The following is a 20858-nucleotide window of genomic DNA, read 5'->3' as shown; positions in this document are numbered from 1 at the left end:
ACTCATCCTGTGCCCCGGAATGCCGGACGACGGTCTCCCTCAGTCGACAGGCGACAGAGAACTCATGAAGCCGATCGGACGCGAGCTGATAGGCCACAGCAACAGACTCCCGATCGGCATCGTTCTCCAAGGCAGGAGAATCGCCGAGCGTCCAGAGAACGGTCCCGACCGTCCGCTCGGGAAGAGGAAAATAGAAGCAATACTTCCCGAGGCGAGATCAACGTTATTGCTGGCGGGCCGACCGGAGGAGACTCCAACCGAGCTAGAAAGGCGAGCGTCCGGCAGCTCCAGATTCATGCAGTCGGCTGTAGCCAAGAACGAGCGGAAGGACCCGAAATTAGTTTCGGGCCCGGGGACTTAGAAGGAGTTGAAGTACCCCACGACGATGCTCTGCTCATCAAAGCGGTAATAGCCAATTACATTATTCACCGCGTATTTGTTGACATAGGGAGCTCAGTCAACATCATATTCAAGAAAGCATTCGATCAGCTGCAAATTGATCGAGCCGAGCTGTTACCGATGACAACTCCGCTCTACGGGTTTATGGGTAACGAAGTTCAGCCGGTCGGACAGATCCGGCTGGCTACCTCGCTGGGAGAAGAGCCACTCAGGAGGACAAGGACAATAAACTTCGTGGTGGTCGACTCTCCCTCGTCCTACAACGTCATTTTGGGACGACCGGCGCTCAGCGAATTCCGAGCGGTTGTCTCAACCTTCCATCAGAAGATCAAGTTCCCCGTGGAGGACAAAGTAGGAGAAGTACGGGGAGATCAGCTAGCAGCTCGGCGATGCTACATCGAGATGGTCCGAGCAGAAGCCAATTCCGCTCGGAAGGCGCCCTGGATCGAGGTAAACGCCATCACTGAAAAGCCACCCTCTTTAATTTATGAAGAAAAAGAGGAAGTGCAGATTCACCCAACCCGATCGGAGGCCACGACTTTTATTGCGTCCGATCTAGAGGAGAAGCAGAAAGAGGAGCTGATCCAATGCCTCCGAAGAAATTATGATGTCTTCGTCTGGTCGACACATGAGCTGCCCGGAATTTCGCCAAGCATAGCGCAGCACGAGTTGTATGTCCGACCGGACGCTCGGCCGGTAAAGCAGAGAAAAAGAGATTTCAGCGCCGAGCAGAATGCCATCATCCGGGCGGAGGTGGAGAAGATTCTGGAAGCCGACCATATACGCGAAGTGCAATTCCCGAGCTGGCTGGCGAACGTAGTATTAGTCTCAAAGCCGGACAACAAATGGAGAGTATGCATAGATTTCAGGGATCTCAACAAAGCTTGTCCGAAAGACTTTTATCCCCTGCCCCGGATAGATCAGCTGGTGGACTCTACGGCCGGCTGCGAATTAATATGTATGTTCGACGCTTACCAAGGCTATCATCAAGTGCCGCTCGCCCGTGAAGATCAAGAAAAAGTCAGCTTCGTCACGACCAATGACACCTATTGCTATAATGTGATGCCGTTCGGATTGAAGAATGCGGGAGCCACATATCAGCGCTTGATGAATAAAGTATTCAGAGAGCAGATTGGGCGAAATCTGGAAGTGTATGTGGACGACATTCTTATCAAATCCGTCCGAGCGGCCAATCTCTTCAAAGACATGGAGGAAACTTTCCGAACACTGCGCAAATATGGAGTCAAGCTAAATCCCCAGAAGTGCTTGTTCGGAGCGAAAGGAGGGCGTTTTCTGGGGTACATAGTGACCGAGCGGGGAATCGAAGCAAATCCCAGCAAGGTGAAAGCTCTCCAAGACATGCCGCCTCCAAGAAATACAAGGGAAGTGCAGCGTTTGACCGGTCGGATAACTGCTTTGTCCAGATTCATCTCCAAAACTGCCGACCGGAGCCTCCCTTTCTTCAAAATCTTGCGCAAGGCCACTAAGTTTCACTGGGATGAAGAATGCGATCGGGCGTTCGAAGACTTGAAGGCATATCTGAACTCTCTCCGGGTATTTGCCAAGCCGATTGCGGGTGAGCCACTTTATATGTACTTGTCTTCAACCGAGCATGCAATCGGCTCGACTTTAGTAAGAGCGAGCGGAGAAGAGTCTGTGTATTTCCTTAGTCACATTTTAAAAGATGCTGAATCTCGCTACACTGGGCTCGAGAAGCTGGCTTTCGCTCTGGTCCTTGCAGCCCGGCGCCTTCGTCCATACTTCCTGGCGCATACCATCATTGTCAAAACAAATAGCCCGCTCGGTCGTGTGTTACTAAACCCAGAAGCGTCCGGGCGGCTCATCAAGTGGACGACAGAGTTAAGTGAATTCGACATCCAATACCATCCCCGCTCGGCGATCAAAGTGCAATCCTTGGCCGATTTTGTGATTGAGGTGCAAAGGCCGGAGCCGAAAGCTATGTGGAGAATATATGTGGATGGGTCGTCCACTCAGCTTGGAAGCGGGATTGGAATATTGTTGCTCTCCCCTCAAGAAGAAAAGATGCACTTATCCGTCCGGCTGGATTATAAAGCTACCAACAATGAAGCAGAGTATGAGGCCCTCATAGCTGGCTTGCAGGCTGCCCGGCATGTGGGAGCCGGTCGGGTAACGCTCCACTCGGATTCGCAGCTGGCCGCTCAGCAGCTCTCTGGTACCTTCGAAATCAATAGTGCTCGGCTCAAGCTCTACGCTGAAGCCTTCGAGAAGCTCAAAGCCGATTTTAGAGAAGTTATTGTCCAGAAGATACCCAGAGCAGAAAATCAAGCAGCTGATGAGTTAGCCAAACTCGCGAGCTCAATAACGCCGGTCGCCATTCTGCAGCCAATTGAAAAAGTACTGTTGGTGGCGCACGTCGACCGGATGGAAGGCCTCACATTTCCAAGCGATTGGCGGACACCCATCATAGAATTCCTCCGCTCGGGCGCCACACCATCCAAGGAGTATGAAGCCCAGCTGCTAAGGAGGAGAGCCGGTCGGTTCACACTCATCGGCGATCAGCTTTACAAAAAGGCTTTCTCACGCCCGTTGTTGAAATGCGTGAGCTCGGAGGACTCGGCTTACATCCTCCAAGAAGTACATCAAGGATCGTGCGGAGGACATCCGGGCGGACGAGCACTAGCTAAGAAGATCCTGCTAGCTGGATACTTTTGGCCGACTTTACAAGCAGACGCCGCTCGGACCGTGTCGACGTGCCTTTCATGCCAGAAGTACCATAACTTCAACCACCGACCGGCAGAGGAAATGAAGGCATCAACAGTTTCATGTCCGTTCGATCAATGGGGAATGGATATTGTTGGTCCATTTCCGATGGCGACCGGGCAGCGGAAATTTTTGCTAGTGGCGGTTGATTATTTTTCCAAGTGGGTGGAGGCCGAGCCGCTAGCCAAGATCACCGAACAGATGGTCAAAAAATTTATCTGGCAACACATCATCTGTCGGTTCGGCATCCCTCGCCGATTGGTTTCCGACAATGGGCGGCAGTTCACAGGGAAGATGTTAGAGAATTGGTGCAAAAGCTACGGCATCGAGCAACACTTCACGTCCGTGGCTTATCCCCAGAGCAACGGTCAAGCCGAAGTAGCCAATCGGGAAATTCTTCGCATTCTACGCACTCGGCTCAACCATTTGGGAGGGAGTTGGGTAGATGAAGTGCCGGGCGTCTTATGGGTCATCCGAACGGCTCCAAAGGAAGGGACGGGCGTCACGCCTTTCCACCTGGTGTATGATGGCGAAGCGGTCATTCCTGTTGAAGTTGGAGTCGAATCCGCTCGGATCCAAAGCTATGATGAGGGCAACGCCGAGCGGAGGAACATGGAGCTGGATCTGGTCGAAGAAGAAAGAGCCAAGGCGTTCGTCCGGCTGATGGTGTACCGGCAACGGATGAAGCAAAATTACAACCGCCGCGTAATCCCCAGATCATTCCAGGTCGGCGATCTTGTCTGGAAGAAAGTCAAGCCGGTCGGCGACGTCGGCAAACTGGAGGCACCGTGGGCGGGCCCCTTTAAGGTGATTGAAAAGCTCCGCTCGGGCGCATATTATTTGGAGGATGAAGACGGGCGGCAGCTGGATCGACCGTGGAGTGCAAATCATCTCCAGCCTTATCGAGCTGGATGAAAGGTGCACGAATGTAACTCATTTTTGTGTATATGCTAGTCGCCCGTGTCCTTGTAATGCAGGAAGCGAAATTAATTCAAAGGATGGCCAAGGGTTCCGCCGATCGGCAGTATCGAAGTTAGCCGTAAAGGCCGTCGAGCTCCGACGTTAAATATCGAGAGACGAGCCGGCGTCTATAAACGTCCGAGCGGAAAGCCGTCGAGCTCCGACGTTAAATATCGAGAGACGAGCCGGCGTCTATAAACGTCCGAGCGGAAGACCGTCGAGCTCCGACGTTAAATATCGAGAGACGAGCCGGCGTCTATAAACGTCCGAGCGGAAGACCGTCGAGCTCCGACGTTAAATATCGAGAGACAAGCCGGCGTCTATAAACGTCCGAGCGGAAGACCGTCGAGCTCCAACGTTAAATATCGAGAGACGAGCCGGCGTCTATAAACGTCCGAGCGGAAGACCGTCGAGCTCCGACGTTAAATATCGAGAGACGAGCCGGCGTCTATAAACGTCCGAGCGGAAGACCGTCGAGCTCCGACGTTAAATATCGAGAGACGAGCCGGCGTCTATAAACGTCCGAGCGGAAGGCCGTCGAGCTCCGACGTTAAATATCGAGAGACGAGCCGGCGTCTATAAACGTCCGAGCGGAAGGCCGTCGAGCTCCGACGTTAAATATCGAGAGACGAGCCGGCGTCTATAAACGTCCGAGCGGAAGAGTCGTCCATGTAATATATTCTGGCGGTAAGAAGTCGATCGACGACAAAGCTCGTTCTTTAAGACCCCTGAGCAGCCGAGCGGCTCGCATAGCAAAATCTGTGGAAAACCCCTTTGAGGTAAGGCGCACAGCAAAAGATGGTTAATTAGAATTAAAGACGTGAGCACGTGAACGAGTGACATTCACGCGCCGAGCGGCTGCGCAATCGCATGGAGAAAGAAAAAGGTCTTGCCAAAACAAAAGTTGCAAGGAAGGGAAGATGATCTATTTACGCCAAGCACTGGGCAAACGAAAAAAGTTACAGTAAAAAATAAGTTTGGCCAAGCGGCGAAGATACAAAAAAAAAAAGTTGGTAAAAAACCCTCCTCACGCATCAAATTCAAAAAGAGCATCAGGAATGGCGCCCATCACGGTTGCCAGGTCCTCTGATGGGATGGTTAGCTCGGCGGGAAGGTGGTCTTTGGTCTTCAAGTAATCCACAGCCGCCTTAATCGCCTCTTCGAAAGTGAGGGAAATTTTGTCGGTAAATTTCTCTTCGAATTCGTCCGAGCGGACAAACGCCTTCCTCACTTCGTCAGAACGAGCCGACTCCCCGTCCTGATACTCTTTAAGCGTGGCCTGGGCAGCATCATTGGCAGCCTGGAGATCCTTTAAATCCCCTTCGAATTTGAGCAAATCAGCCGAGCGGCTCTCCTTCTCGGTGGTCAGAAGAGCATCCAGATCCTTGATGTGTTGCTCCAGCCCTCTGATCTCCACCTTCATTCGGTCCATGTCATCGATGGCCTGGCACTTCCGAGTGGTCGCCGTCTTGATCTCCTTATCTCGTTGTTTGACCATCGCTTCGAGCCGAACGACCTTGCTCGCCAGATCGGAAGCTCGTTTCTGTTCGGCTTCCAGTAATTTTTTGGCCTTCTCCAGAGCGGCCGTCGACTGTCGGCTGTCTCCCGCGGCCTTGAGTTTTTTCAATTCATCCTCCAGCTCGGCCAACCTATTGCTAACGGCAATCTGCTCCACCCAATTCTACGAGCAAAAGTGAACAGGTTAAAAACTTAATTCAAATACACGAACAGAGAAAAAGAGCATACCCCGGTGGCCTGTTGAAGGTTGCTGTCGCCGAGCTGCCCGGGAGTCATCGCTTTTATTCGGCGCCGAGCGTCCTCCCAAGCTTTTGCAAGAGGGCCCGTCAAGGTGATCTGCTGCTCGGGGACCACTGGCCGATCAGCAGCAGCCATGTATTCCTCTGAGGGGAGGCGCAGGACGGTTTTAATTAAATTCGGGCCGCTCGGCTCGCTCTGAGAAGCATCGGCCTTACCGGATGGCCCACCGGTGGACGAGGCAGGAAGCTCGCCCAAACGCCTGATACGGCGCAGAGTTCTTGAAGGGCTGGACGGCGGCACCTCAGAGCTTGCCCTCGGAGAGCCATGTGGGGTCGGGGTACTCTCTAGGGAAACCGTCCCGGACAACACCGGAGCATCCGCGCCCCGCTCGGGCTGTGGCTCATCAAGTGGAGTTGAGGCAGATGCGGATTCCGGTCGTCGGCGCTTCCGAGTGAGTAGCGGAACATCATCGGCCGAACGGCCCTCCACCTCGACTTGGGTAGAAGGTTCTGTGCCGCCCGCTTCCTCGCCGTGAGAGGTAGTAGCTGCTAAGGCTTCAGGGGCATCCTGAGTCCCCTCGCCTAATTCGCTGGTCGGATCGGTTGGATCAAGGCCCCGCTCGGCGACCTCCTTGTTCTTCACCGCCTCAATCTGAGCGGCTTTCAATTTGAGCTTCTCGGTCGCCTTAGCACGCCACATAACTTCAGCTGCAAAAACAAAGATTAAATCAATTAGAACAAAAGAAAAAGGAGGGATGAGAATCGCTTACTCATGCTGCAGGGCAGATCGGCTGGGGTAGAAGACAGGCCGAATATGTGTATTACTCCCGGGAGGAGCAGCTTGTCAATATGATAGCGTTGACCGACCAGCCGTTCGGCTGCATGAAGGTATGCCGCGTCGCCTCTAAATTTGCCGAGCTCCGGTTGCGCCGGCATCGCCGTCTGCCACTTGGTATGAAAAGTTGGCAGCTCGGGAAAACACACATAGAAAAAGTGCTCCTTCCAATGTTTGGTGGAGCTCGGCATGTTATCGAAGAAGACGAAACCTATCCTAGACTGGAAAACAAAGGTGCCCCACTCGGCTTGCTTGGGATAAAAAAAGTAGTGAAAAATCTTAGGGTCGAGGGGAATGTTGTTCAGTTTAAAAAGGACTATCACTCCGCTCAGCAGCCTAATGGAGTTAGGGACTACCTCGCCGAGCGGAATGCGAAAATAATTGCAGACTTGTAAGAAGAACTTGTGAGGTGGAAAACGCAGCCCGACCAAAAATTGGTCTCAGAAGAAAAGAACGGTGCCGGGCGGCGGTTCATGTGGCCGATCGGCCGATGTGGCTAACACTATGTGATGGTCAGGAGGAATATCATAGGTTCGAGTGAGGCGCAAGGCGTCCTCCTCATCGAACCGACTTTCCATGGTCGAATACCAAAGACCAGGAGCATCGTCGGTCGGCTGTGAGGTACTGGTCATGGTATAAGGCCAGGGATGGACGCGTGATGGAAGAAAGGAGAAATAAAGCTAGGAAAGAGTGCGGGATGATAAAAGAAATAGCTAATAGAGAGAAGAAAGGAGAGGCAGCAAGGAAAAGGAAGCCTTACAGGCAAGGGAGATGATCCGAAGAAGCTGTAGGGTCGCCGGAGAGCCGAAACGCAAGGTCGCCGGAGAAGAAAGGAGCAGCGAAACGTCGGGAGGAGATGAGGCCGAAATACGGCGGAAAGCGGAAGTCGGAGCTTTATAAGGGCGGCCGCTATTAATTTCAGCCGTCCGATCCAGGTCGCCGATATCAAGGTCGTCATCTAGCCGCTCATTTCAAACGGCGGTTGTCCCGTCGGAAGTGGCACCACCGCCATACGCTGACAAACGCACGATCGTCACATGTCAGCAGGATACTGGCCGCATTTAATGAGCTCCCCTTACCGTGCGAAGCGCACGTGATGGGTAGTAGGGGAAAGCATCGGACATGGATTCCAAGAGAACACAAGGCACAGACAAGATACCGCCGAGCGGATGAGTATCCCTATACCTGGCTGAGCGGCCTAATGCAGTGATCATTGCTCAGTCAGATCGGCAGTCCAGTCAGTCGGACTTCGCCTCCTTCGACTAGACTCGAGGGGAAGGCAAGTGATCCGGTGGTAAGAGCCCGGGACCCCCTAACGAGGGGTCAACGCCCCGTGCAGGTCAAAGGAGGGGTCAACGCCCCATGGAGGTCAAAGGGCCAGGTGGTCCGTCGAAGAAGGGTGAGCCGACCGGACTCATGAGAAAAGGGCAGGCCGATCGGTCTGCCAGTAAACATCTGATAGTAAAAGGCGCCCTGACAGGGATCGGGGTTCCGACGCTCAATGAAACAGTAAATAATGACCGAGCGGAAGGCTTAAGAGAAGGCAGGACGTAATGGGTGCGCCGCCCGGCCGGCGCAGGGAGTTAGGGCCGTCCGGACGGCGTTCTTCGTCTAGCCGGCCGGACGGACGTCCTGGCCGGCGGTGGGTAAATAGGGACAGGAACATCTGCTGACAGCCGTCAAGTCGTATGGCTAGGCCATACTCCTAGTCTGACAACGGGGTGTCCTGTTGTCCCATCGAAGGCGCGATGGGACTGTTGCAGTATGGCGTCAGGTAAGCTTTCTGACAAACTCATACCGAGGTATGGGATGCGGACATGTACGCGCCTCGGTGGGCGTGTAGAAGCTCTTTCACCGCTCTATATAAAGAGCCGCAGACTTCGCCGGAGGTACACGTTCTACAAGCTTTGGAGCTACTTTTTCCACCACTTGCTTACCTGACTTGAGCGTCGGAGGTCGCCGCCGGGAACGCCTTCCCGGCCCGACTTCTGTGCAGGTTCGCCGGAGTTTCGTGAGACTAGCCGGAGATCTACATCAGCAACCCGGAGAGCGCCACGTGCCTAGCGTCCGTTGATTCAGCATTCGGACAGGATCAACTGCCATGACATGTCTAAAATCTAGATTCTTTTTATTAAAAATATAAAGAATCTGAAAATGATAATTTTTATTTATGTAATCAATAAAAAGAAAAAAAAATCTTTAGAAAAACGGTAAATTAGAGAAAAATTCTCAATCATAATATTAACTTTGCATGCAATCCCCATGTCCAAAAAATTTTATTTCCACTCCCTGCATGCAAAGTATTACTTGTTTCAACTCCCTCATGCAAATATTGATACCTAAATTCCCCCTCAGATTTTTTAGGTACAAAAAGTCCAAAATTGAGTACAAAAAGTCCAAAAACGAGTATAATTCTTCTTAAAGTCAGTATTTATATTAAAAATCGAGTATATTTTCTATCAAAATTGTCCCTCTTATTTTTTAGGCATAAAAAGTCTAAAAATAAGTATAATTCTTATTAAATTCAGCACTTTACACTATAATCTAGTATTCTATACTAGGATCTAGTATATTTTCTATCGAAATTAATTCTCATATTTTTCGGTACAATAGTCTAAAAATGAGTATAGTTCCTATTAAATTCAGCACATTAAATTAAAATTAAGTATATTTTGAGGTGAAAAAAAAAACGTACTCAATTTGATAGAAAATATACTAGATTCTAATTTAATATACTGAATTTAAGAGGATTTATACTAATTTTTGGACTTTTTATACTTAAAAATATCATGGCCAATTAGGTAAATATATTTAATTGGAGAGTGAAAACAAAGATTTCCATAGATGGGGACTACATACAAAGATTTATTTACCAATGGGGACTACGTACAAATTTTCCCTTAGAAAAAATTAACATTCTACATTACGTCAAATGCTTTTTTTTTTTTTTTTATTTGAAAAAACCACTTCTTGTTACTAGAAAAAGACATTATCGATATGAGGAAATGGACTTCTTTGATAATATCATCATGAAGGGGGAGAAAGGCACACAATCGCAGACAAGAAAAACTAATAAGAAAAGGACACAGAAACGCTTACAAAAGAGGGAAACCAGGAAAGATACCGGTTCATCGACCACTACTGGATCACACGCTTTTCAAGAGTTCAATATGAGAAAAGGAAAATTTAATTAGGTTTTATAAAAAAAATAAGGAATATAATTTTAAAAAATTATAAAATTAAAATAGCCTGTGCCTAAAATTTGGTCCTTGATTAAAAAAAATATATTAGCTATATAAACGTTTTTACTTAGCCACTAAAATATAATCTCTCTAGTCACGTCTAGCCAATGCAATGGGCGAACACCAATCTGACTTCGCTCAGCCTCAGGCAACCACCTATTAAGGTTCACAATATTCAATGCAATTGCCTCCGCGGACTGATCCACACAATGATATTTGGGATCGATTCCGATACGGAATACCCCGTTTATTGTTTCACTTTCTGCATATGTTATTGTAGTTGAAGGAACCCTCTTAATTTATCCTTTCTTTCTGCATATGTTATTGGAGGACAGAATTTCTGGATCATTTTTTTTATGATCTAGAGAATGGATCATTCATATTTACGATTGGATCATGATCCCACAATAATTACGATCCTTTCTTGGGTTCACCATTCCCATCAGGTTATAGTTTGGTTCGAAGCAGGCGACCTTCGGTCGCTCGGAGGCCACCGATGGTGGATAAGTTGTCAGGTTGCTGGGCGCCAAGTGAAGGTGTTCTCCGGACAGCCTTTGGCCGCCCGCTCCAAACCAAATTATAACTTGGTGGGGACGGTAAATCCAAGAAGGAATCGTAACTATTTACGATCGGATCGCGACCACGATTCAACCGTAAATATGAGTAGTCCATCCCCTGAACCACAAAAAGTGGTTCAAGAGATCCTATCTCATGTTATTGTATAGTTGAAGGAACCCTCATAATTTATCCCCTTTAAGAAAGTATGACACGATTTTAACATTCGATGCAATTCAATAACACAATCCAAGTTATGACTAAACGGGGTTTTTTTAAAGTGTCTTAATATGAATTATGAATTGATATATGAGTAATGATAGAGAAAAGTTAAAGGATAGACATATAAATTTATGACACTATCATTTTCGTTTTTTTAGTTTATACGTCTATCCCTAAATTTTTCTAGATTTTTTTCCATTATATATATCATTTTTCTTAATATATTTATAAAATAAAATGATTTTAAACCGCGACCAATTAATCATATAGCCAATTAATCAGAGGAGAATTAATGTCCAAATCAAAACAAGATTAAATCTCTCAGAATTCTGAGTTTTTACTAATAATATCGATCTTAGTCTGCATATTGAGTTCCCGGTTAAAAAATACCAACAAATATGCCACCAAAACCCCAATCGACCATACAAGTGATAAATTTTAACAAGTATGGACCTGATATCCATTTTGGTCCTGGATTTTTTTTTTGTCAATCAGCTGTTTTTCCCTGTCTCCGTTTGTTTCCGGTCCTCGATTTTGTGAATGCCGCAACGATTCTGTAGATCCACCTATCCAACATTCCTGGAGAAGCATGGAGAAAGCGAGTTATTATTGTCATCATCCAACAGCAGAAAAATTAGATTGCGATGGAGGCCAAATGTTGTACTTCAATGTGTATTTAAGGTTACTCGAAGCAAATGCACGACCAAGTATATTCACATAATTTACCTGTCAAAGCAAATGTACCACCAAGTACTGCACAAAGACGAGCAATGAAATGCAGAAAACTGTGAGTCTCTTCCTTTATCGTCACGGTGATAGGTGAAAGATCATAGAAGAAGAAAACAGCTACATCACAGGAAATGATGTTAAATAATGAACTATAAATCTTTGGAATAGGAACTGACATGTCAATAATTGGTATGCCCACCTGGCCAAGTCCGTTGGTGCTCCTTCGTTTGAACATAATACTCAGTGACGGAAAATTGATTCGTAGGCATTACTTTTTTTGAAAGATACCTATATTCGGTCGGAACAATCTGCATCAAAAGAAATATTAGATCTGAATTTCTAATGGATGCCATTGTTCATTTCCATTTTAGTGATTAATATCTGAAACAGGAATTTATAAAGGAAACGAAACTGCCAAATTAACTTTAACTCGAGACAAAAATCGCAATTCACCTTGACGAAATACTTGACACTGCCGCTTGTATCGAGTAGGATCCTAGTAGTTCCATCAAGTGGATTGTGTATCCCGGGGTACTTTGGACCAAATGAGAAATCATGAATGACATGACTGACATTCACATTGTTGCCTCGACTAAAAATCTTTACAGAAAAAACAATTAGATTAGATATCATCAGAGTGTGAGTCCAGAATGAACAGAATAAACAGGATAGGATCAATATGATCATACAGACTAACGAACAAAAGATAAAAAAAAACATTAAACAAGTCCTTTTACTACAGGCAAATCATCAGAGTAGATTACGACAGTTTACAAGTTGTAAGGTAAAATATAAAAGATGACCTGCCATTCAATTTATGAAAAATATGAATTTAAATGAAACCATCTGATCAACAAAAGATGATCTATAGCAAAGACTGTAAATGAAATTTTTTAAAAAATGTTTCCTTGGATATTACAAAGATTTACTCTAAATAAGGCTACTCAATGATAGATTCAGGGTGAGAAAATCTTTGGAATCAAGTATATTTACGTTGATTATAAAATATATAAGTAGAATTTGTACATAGGATTAGTGAGGTATTCACCGTTAGAAAAAAGAAATCACCTGTTGAGCAGCATTTCTGTTTAATCCATGAACTGATATATGGAAGTTACCAGCGACCCTTTGGACATCTAAATTCCCAAACACCTGTGTTAGTAAAGAAGCAATATGTTAGAAACAGTACTAATGAAACTGTAAACAAATGATGATGATGATGGAATCAAAAAAGGCATCAGATTGATACTCGGCATCCTTCACTCCTTTCCATTGCATTCATAACTCTTTTAATCATCGCTTCATCTTGTGAATTCAAACTCTGTTCATCTTTCCTTTCAGAGGAACCTTCATTATGTTCTTTGTTCTCACCTAATCAAAACAATGTTTTCCAGTGAATATCAGTTTTAGTTTTATAAACAGCAAGTAGAAAAAAATAACCATGTGCACAACTACTGTAAACAAGCATGTGAGTACACAAACTGGAACCTTTGCAATCACGATTTGAGGCAGGTCAAATTTATCTGTTGATTGTTCAGTATGAGACCTTTTTAGCCATTTAGGTTTAATGATGGATATCTTAGTAATCAAAGAAAAAATTAATCCTTTGTTCAAATAAGCATAATGCTGGAATTCTTAAAAAATTTCAAAAGGAAACATTAATGCTATTCCCTCAAAACGAAAATTTAGACCGTGGAAGTGTAAGAAGGAAAAAAAAAAGCAACCTATCCCACAACAAATTGAAACTTAACAACGAAATTTCTACCAGTTGAATAATAAGAATGTTAATTAAACCAAAGTTATTTATTAGTAGCAACAATATGACATGCACAACATAAGCAATGAATCTCATATTAGGATAAATTTGTTCGCATTTCTGGCTTTAGCTGGAGGAAAACATGCCAACACATTTGCAGTTAACAGTCTTCAAATATTCACTTATATTGTTGCAGCATGCATAAATAAATGTAACGCTATACTTTAATTGGTAAAAGTGATATGAGTACTTACCATGCTTGTGATCCGAGTGTTCTTTTTCGACAAGATCAGTCAAATACTGGGTGCCAATAATTAGACCCTCAGGATCCACACGAAGCTTCAATTAAAGGATAAGATCCTTAGATATGCAATGATCTTAATTTGAAGCAACTTTAATAATATTTCAGCTATATTCCAAAATCAGTAAAAATATAAGGAATCCTAGATGATCAACTTTTATGTTAATTATCTAACCATGAAAAGCTTTGCAAATAACTAGCTGCCTAGCATTCATTACAATATCAAAAAAATAAATATTTAACCTTATATAACACCTTAAATAACTTAATCTTGTGCCTCATCAACTATACACAATGGAGAAGGGATTAATTTAAGAAGAAAAAGAAGAATTTAATAAGCCAAACTCCTTACAACTGAAAATTAAAATTAGGACACACTATTCTTCCATATCAACACAACAATATTACAACAACAACAACAACCAAGCCTTTTCCCACTAGGTGGGGTCGGCTGTATCAATCCTTTTACGCCATTGAGCTCTATCTCCTTTTATATCATCATCTATATTTAAATAAATTTTATCTTGTTTTATTGTTGCTAACCAAGTCTTTTTTGGTCTTCCTCTTCCTTATTTGATATGCATGTTTATCATAATTTCACATCCCCTAACTGGAGCATTTATTGGTCGTCTAAGTACATGTCCGTACCATCTTAAACGTATCTCTCGGAGTTTTTCCTCAATAGATGCAAAACTTTCTCTCTAATGCTCTCATTCCTTATTTTGTCCATCCTCGTATGTCCACACATTCATCTTAACATCCTCATCTCTGCAACTCTCATCTTCTGCTCATGTGCTTGATTCATATCCCAACATTCAGCTCTATATAACATAGCAAGTCTAACTACGGTTTTATATAACTTACTTTTGAGTTTAAGAGGTACTTTACGGTCACATAAAGCACTCGACGCTCCCCTCCATTTCACTCATCCTGCTTGTATTCTATGTAAGGCATCTCTCTCAATCCCTCCATCGTTTCGCAAAAATGATCCTAAATATTTAAATCTCTCGGTTCCGGGCAACTCGTCCTCTCCTATCTTAACAATTATTCCATTACTTCTAATATTGCTAAACTTCAATTCCATATATTCCGTCTTTAATCTACAAAGCTTAAAACCTTTCCCTTCTAGTGTTTCCCTCCAAGATTCTATTTTAACATTTACTCCTTCACGTGTTTCATCTACCAAAATAATATCATCTGCAAACAACATGCATCACGGTACTATGTCTTGAATGTGTGCAGTGAGCTCGTCCATAATTAGTGTAAAAAGATAGGAATTTAGAGTTGATCCTTGATGTAACCCCATCTTTATTGGAAATACTTCAGTTACTCCGCTTGAAGTCTTTAATCTGGTCGTTACATCCTCATATATATCCTTAATTAGTTCAATATATGTTACGTTAACACCTCTTTTCTAAAATTCTCCATATAATTTCTCTTGAGACTCTATCATAAGTTTTTTCTAAGTCAATGAATACCATGTGTAGATTTTATTTTTGCTCTCGATATTTTTCAATTAATTGTCTAAGAAAATGTATAGCTTCTATTGTCGACCTTCCAGGCATGAACCCAAATTGATTTTCTGTCACCGTGGTCTCCTTCCTTAATATTTTTTCTATTACTTTTTCCTAAAGTTTCATAGTATGACTCATTAGTTTAATACCCCTATAGTTTGCACAATTTTGTACGTCTCCCTTGTTCTTATATAAGGGAACTAGCCGTTGATCAGGTATTTTTTTTCGTTTTTAATATCATGTTAAATAATTTTGTAAGCCATTCAATATCTTGTTTCCTTAAACACTTCCATACCTCTATCGGAATATCATATGGTCCAACGACTTTTCCATTGTGCATCTCATTTAAAGTTTGTTTTACTTCTGAAGTTTGAATTCTACAATAAAAATTAAAATTTCTATGCTCATTTGGCCTACTTAAATTACCTAAGTTAAGTTGGTCATCTAAACTTTCATTAAAAAGTTGATGAAAGTACCTCTTCCACCACTCTTTTATTTCTCCATCGTTTACTAACACCCTATTACATTCATCTTTAATACATTTTATTTGGCTAAAATCTCTTGTTTTCCTTTCTCTCACAACAATATTACAAAACCATAATTCCATAGTAATGCAAGCCAGAAAGGCCGTCAAACAAGGAATTGTCTATAGCATCCAATGACAGAAAGATTTCTTTTCCAGATAGGGCACTAAATAAATATAACAAAAAATATCAACATGATATATATATATATATACCAATATGTTGAGTTATAATATTTATTTTAATTTCTAACCCAGGTAACTTAAAAGCAGAAACCAAGTTTGTAGAATCTTGTTTCACTCATGGAGGTTTATAGTTGTTGTAGCAGCATGCAAATATGCAATTATACTGAATCTTAGCCCGTACTTCCATGTATGTGTGACAATCAAATTAATTGTTCAAATTTTTATTAATAAATATGAGAAAAAGTTCAACGATATGGTCGAGTATTAGAGAGGAATGACACAGGGTGGAGAGACATTCGTGATGCTGCCAAGAAGTGGCGTGGTTGTCTCCACACTCACTAGTGCCCAAAATGGAGAGTAGGAGATGAGGTGGACAGTGGAGGATACACTCAAATTTTCTTTAGTAGGCATGTGTCCTACTGTGCCTAAGCTTAGATCTCCCATTGTTTGGAACCTTCCATTGGTGGAAACCTCATGCAATGGGCTGCCCATTATAGTTTTGTTCCATAAGTTCAATTCCAACCCATATAAGCATATGATTTCATTGATGACACCTTAATTCAAAATGTCCATTAGGCAATAGCTACTTTAGATTAAGCTAAAACTTGAACTATGTATTCTGACTACTAATTCAACTTCAATTATTAATGAAGAATGAATTTTGCAATCTTATGTTTAGCTTGAGCTAGGAAAACAGAACTTTTAAAGATTGTCCAAGAAAGGTGCAGATAATTAAGAATGAAAAAGCTTATAGCACAATCCAAGTTCTAGTGGTGAGAACACAAAAAAAGCCATTTAACAAAAACCAAGCAATCTCAGAGAACATATTAAAAAATGCGTGAGAAAGAAAAATGATCTCACCTTCCACATGTTTGCATGGACGTCAACCTCATGCTTGCCAGACATGTCTACTGCATCCACACTTAAGACTGCCATGATTGAGAAAGCTTCTTTAAATAACAAGTCTTCTTAAGACGTTTAGAGGGTTTCAAAAGCAAAACTCACCATCACAAGGTAATGAAGGGAATGTCATATTTATATGAATTGGAAGAGTTTCTCCTCTCTTTACATCAACAGACATCTGCAAAATATCATGTTATAGATGGAAAACTTTGGTTTAAGATACACAATGAACCTAGTATGTCATTGCAGGACAGTAGCTGAATGTTTTGATAATGGAGTAAAAGAAAGAAAACATATAGCTTAGTTTTATTTATAAAATAAGATAGAATGGCAAAAAAAGATTTGTGACTATATATAACATTAATATTAAAGGTTTGAAATACATACCTGAAAAGTGATCAAGTCGCACTATGTTGAAGAATAACTAAAAAACTAACAATCCAAACACAATACAATCTAGGTAACTATAAGATATGACTTAAGAAGGGTAAAAAGTTCCTTTCAAAATACAAAACAAGAGCAACAATGCTTACGTAGAGAGACAAGACATCAAACAACATTTGCCAAGAGCCTCCGCCTCCTCTTTGCTTCCATATAAACACATCATACATAGCAAGCCATATCGGTTGACAGTTTAAAAACTCGCTCCAATCCAGACTAATTCTATCACTACTAAAAACAATCTTCCCCAGAACACCACTATTAATTGATATCATGGAGCTTCTATCCATCTAGTGCACTGGAGCCTTCATCCTACACCATAGGCTGCTGAGACCCACATCGATGTTTCCCCAACAACTGCCCCAACCTTTGTTTTCGCCCACAATCAGCCTTAACTTCAAATTCACTGAAGATTCTGTTACCTATCTCCTATCTCTTGTGTCAATATCAAACCAAGCTCTGCACAACCATTGACCCTAATCACTACGAGACCTTTGCTTGCCCAGTCTTGAACCAGCACCCGCATCCATCTACTCACTAAATCTCTTTATCAACAACTCCACTAGAAATCCCCTCCTCAGACCCACCACCACTGTCATGTATTGGCCCATTTTCTTCTTTTTCTTCCGTTGATATCACCTTCCACAATCTATCAACACAAAACTTCTCACCTCTGCATGGGTTCTCCTGCATCCCACAATGCCTCATCACTCTCACAGTCTCACTGCCTTAGATTAAGGTCAAACTACTCACCTCTGCACAGGATCTCCTCCATCCCACAAAGCTTGTCTCTCTAGTTGCCTTAAAGGAACACCAAACTTCAAACCTTTGCACACGGAACTCTCCTCCATGCCATAGAGCTGTCTCTGTCATTGCCATAGAGGATGAAGAGGACGCCAAGCTTAGAGCTTGAAGCTGTCGTCAAAATCACCGTCCATGTATTAGCCAGCTCATCATCCATTGCAACCACCAGAAGCCCCAACGCCGACAAAGATCTCACCCCACCCCCCCCTGGTTGCTGGGGAGTGGGATCTAACATCATTAGGGACTCGACCCCTTCGTTGTTACACGGAATTCAACATGGTTTCAGTGCCGGCGTTGCTGCCGACCAGGAAGATCGGATCGGGTCCACCTGCCTACAACGGCACAACCCCTCCCCTAACCCCACCCCCACTCCCCGAGTATGTCAAGTCTGAGTGAGAGATCATTCACTAGATCTGCCAGAGAGTGTAGAACCACTGTAATTTAACTTTTATACACATTTATTATGTCTATTAATCTTGCTAGGCCAGCAAAAGGCACACACCTGTAACCTTGCTAATTATTTATCCAAATTAACTCCTTTCAACCCTGAGTCGGACAAAAATATCTCTAAAAATTAAGAGTGTGTTTGGTTTATGTATTTTTTATTTTTATTTTCTAAAAAATACATATTTTTTAAAAAATGCTATTTATTTTTTTATAAAATAAATATAAAAAATATAAATCAAATATCATTTTTTAAAATACACATTTTTCAAAAAAAAAAAAATAGAAAACACACAAATCAAATGTACCTTAAGAAATTTGTCATTGTACACCATCTAAATACCATAGGTTGCATCTGCACCTTGAATAATTAAAACATCTAATATGCATCTGCAAAATCTTAGATAGGATATGCCTCCATTATAATTTTTGGGGCTTGTAAGGACCCATTTGGAAGGACTCTAAGTTTTAATAAAGAATTCAATGTTTTGTATATATTTAAAAGGGACTATATGGAAGAATACATCTAACACAATATGGCAATTTACAGAAGTCCTCCAAGTAAATACATACTTCGCAAAAAAAAGATAAAATCTAAGAGAGAAAGAAGATGATTTTTTGTAAATAAAAATAAAGCTTGTATTGAAAATTCCAGTTAAATGGTGGATAAAACTATATTTCATAAGTAAAATCAAGAGCATGAGATCATGAAGAACAGATCACACTTCTATGATTTCCCATTCCAGTTTCCCTGAAATTGCCCAAAAAAAAAATAGCACTTGGTATTGGAGATGGTTGATGATAGCAAGAGGTAAGCATTGGTCCTGAGTAGCGTTCCATCCTGACCTATATATTATTACTGATCGTAGCCAGGATAGATCACTCATTTAAGGAACAATTTTTCCAGTGATAAGATAGCAAAATAACAAAGATTAGTCCTTGAAGATAGCCAAGTAGCTTTGACAAGTGAAGACATGTGTAACACATGTAATGTGATGAACATTCAAGGGATATTTTAAAACTTTTAAATTAAAAATTGCAAACCAACACTAGACTACTAAATAAGAACTACAAAACGTGTTTACATACCTCATGTACAGTATAAGTAGTAAGATAATACTTAAGTTCATGGGTAAACAAGGTTGCAATTGCAATGAGGCCAATGATAGAAACTGCAAAAGAAAAGACAAGAGAATCCATAAAGAAGATGAGGGTGCAAAATGAAACTAGTCTATGGAAGCAACCATCTAAAACAGGTAATAATGGCGATGAAGAATCTATGATAATTTCTATTGTACAACCTCAAAAATTAGTAATACATAAAGAAAGCATACCAACAGCTCCAGATCTTGTTTTTTCTAGAAGGTGCTGTTCAGCACGAGGAAATGCACTCAACGATTGGAGCTTCAAACCCATCTTTCAGGCTTCTATACACAGAACTAGAATTATTAAGTCTTCAACGTAATACAAGTCTAAGCATAACTTCAACTCTCGTCATATTTTTCAACAAAACACCAAATAACAAATAGAAAATTGCACAAACCTAAGACTGATTTGCTAAATCCTTTTATTATAAAATAAATAAATAATAATAAAAAAATCCATACTGAATAAAGCGTGTATGAAATTGCAAGAAGTTAATCAAGACAAAAGCACAAAGGAAGTCTTTTTCTAGCGATTTCCCTCAATCTACTGAACTTTTTCATCAAATTAGAAACAAGAAGAAAAGGTTACGGATTGAGAACAATACAACACCGCGACAGGCAAAAGACAGCTATCAATTTCTTGACGGGAAGAATAAATCAACAATTAAATCATGAATCCATTTAACTACAGAATGGCGTACATCACCGCGAAAGGTTACGAGCCTACGAGGAGGCCCGCCGGCGACGACGTCGAACCGAGAGGGATTTGTAGGATGGAAGAGAAAATATGCATAAAAATAGAAATCCGTATATTTCTACGGCGTACGGGCCAATTTTGGCAATTTCGTCGTTCACCAACGCAAAGAGGATACCCACTATCGTACCTTCAACGCCAAAATGGCGCGACTGGTGGGTCCCAAGGTTAACTTCGGTCAAATTGCAAAAAAGACAATGCAAAAGAAAAAAAAGGTAACAATTGAATTTTTTTTTTCTTTTAATTGCTATCTTAAATTGATCGTTAACTAATGGTCAACGGAAAATTTATGTGATGTTCACAAAAATAACATTCTTTTCTATTTGTCAGGGCAAAAAAATCTTCTGTATTCCTAAGTTGTTTATTTTAAAATTAATTTTACTGTAGGTATGTTTATTTAAAATAAATTAGAATGTAAATATATTCCTTTAATTGTAAATCGTCTCTTATGTTTTCTCTTACTTAAAAAATGAATTTTAAATAATAATAATGATACATTAATAATTTTTATTTATATAAAAATTTAAATAGAATTCATATATAATTATAACTTTATAAATTGTTAGTAAGATAATTAATTAAATATATATACATCTATATATATGTAAAAAAAAAGTTTGACTAAACCAAATTAAGGTTTTGTAAA

The 20858-nt window shown here is 42.1% G+C and overlaps 1 protein-coding gene across 3 annotated transcripts; it reads right to left on the bottom strand.

Moving 5' to 3' along the window:
* Window positions 1-11031: 11031 nt before the first annotated feature.
* Window positions 11032-20263, bottom strand: LOC121988880 (endoplasmic reticulum-Golgi intermediate compartment protein 3-like). Of its 3 annotated transcripts, none has more exons than XM_042542579.1 (12): window positions 20160-20263; window positions 19648-19740; window positions 19403-19485; window positions 16727-16802; window positions 16583-16650; window positions 13452-13536; window positions 12691-12812; window positions 12510-12593; window positions 11895-12041; window positions 11641-11749; window positions 11439-11558; window positions 11032-11291 (listed from the first exon to the last, which is right to left on the bottom strand). In XM_042542579.1, the coding sequence occupies exons 2-12, from the start codon at window positions 19727-19729 to the stop codon at window positions 11200-11202; spliced, it is 1068 nt and encodes a 355-aa protein (XP_042398513.1). In that variant the 5' UTR covers window positions 19730-19740; window positions 20160-20263; the 3' UTR covers window positions 11032-11199. The 3 variants fall into 3 exon arrangements, with proteins under 3 accessions (XP_042398513.1, XP_042398514.1, XP_042398512.1); XM_042542580.1 differs by having other exon boundaries at window positions 20165-20199; XM_042542578.1 differs by lacking the exons at window positions 19403-19485; window positions 19648-19740; window positions 20160-20263 and adding an exon at window positions 17158-18219.
* Between the last annotated feature and the right edge of the window lie 595 nt (window positions 20264-20858).

This window comes from Zingiber officinale, chromosome 6B (genome assembly GCF_018446385.1).
Source record: "Zingiber officinale cultivar Zhangliang chromosome 6B, Zo_v1.1, whole genome shotgun sequence".
NCBI classification, from domain to species: domain Eukaryota; kingdom Viridiplantae; phylum Streptophyta; class Magnoliopsida; order Zingiberales; family Zingiberaceae; genus Zingiber; species Zingiber officinale.
Note: the sequence above shows the minus strand (reverse complement) of the source record. Positions and strands in the feature narration are given on the sequence as shown.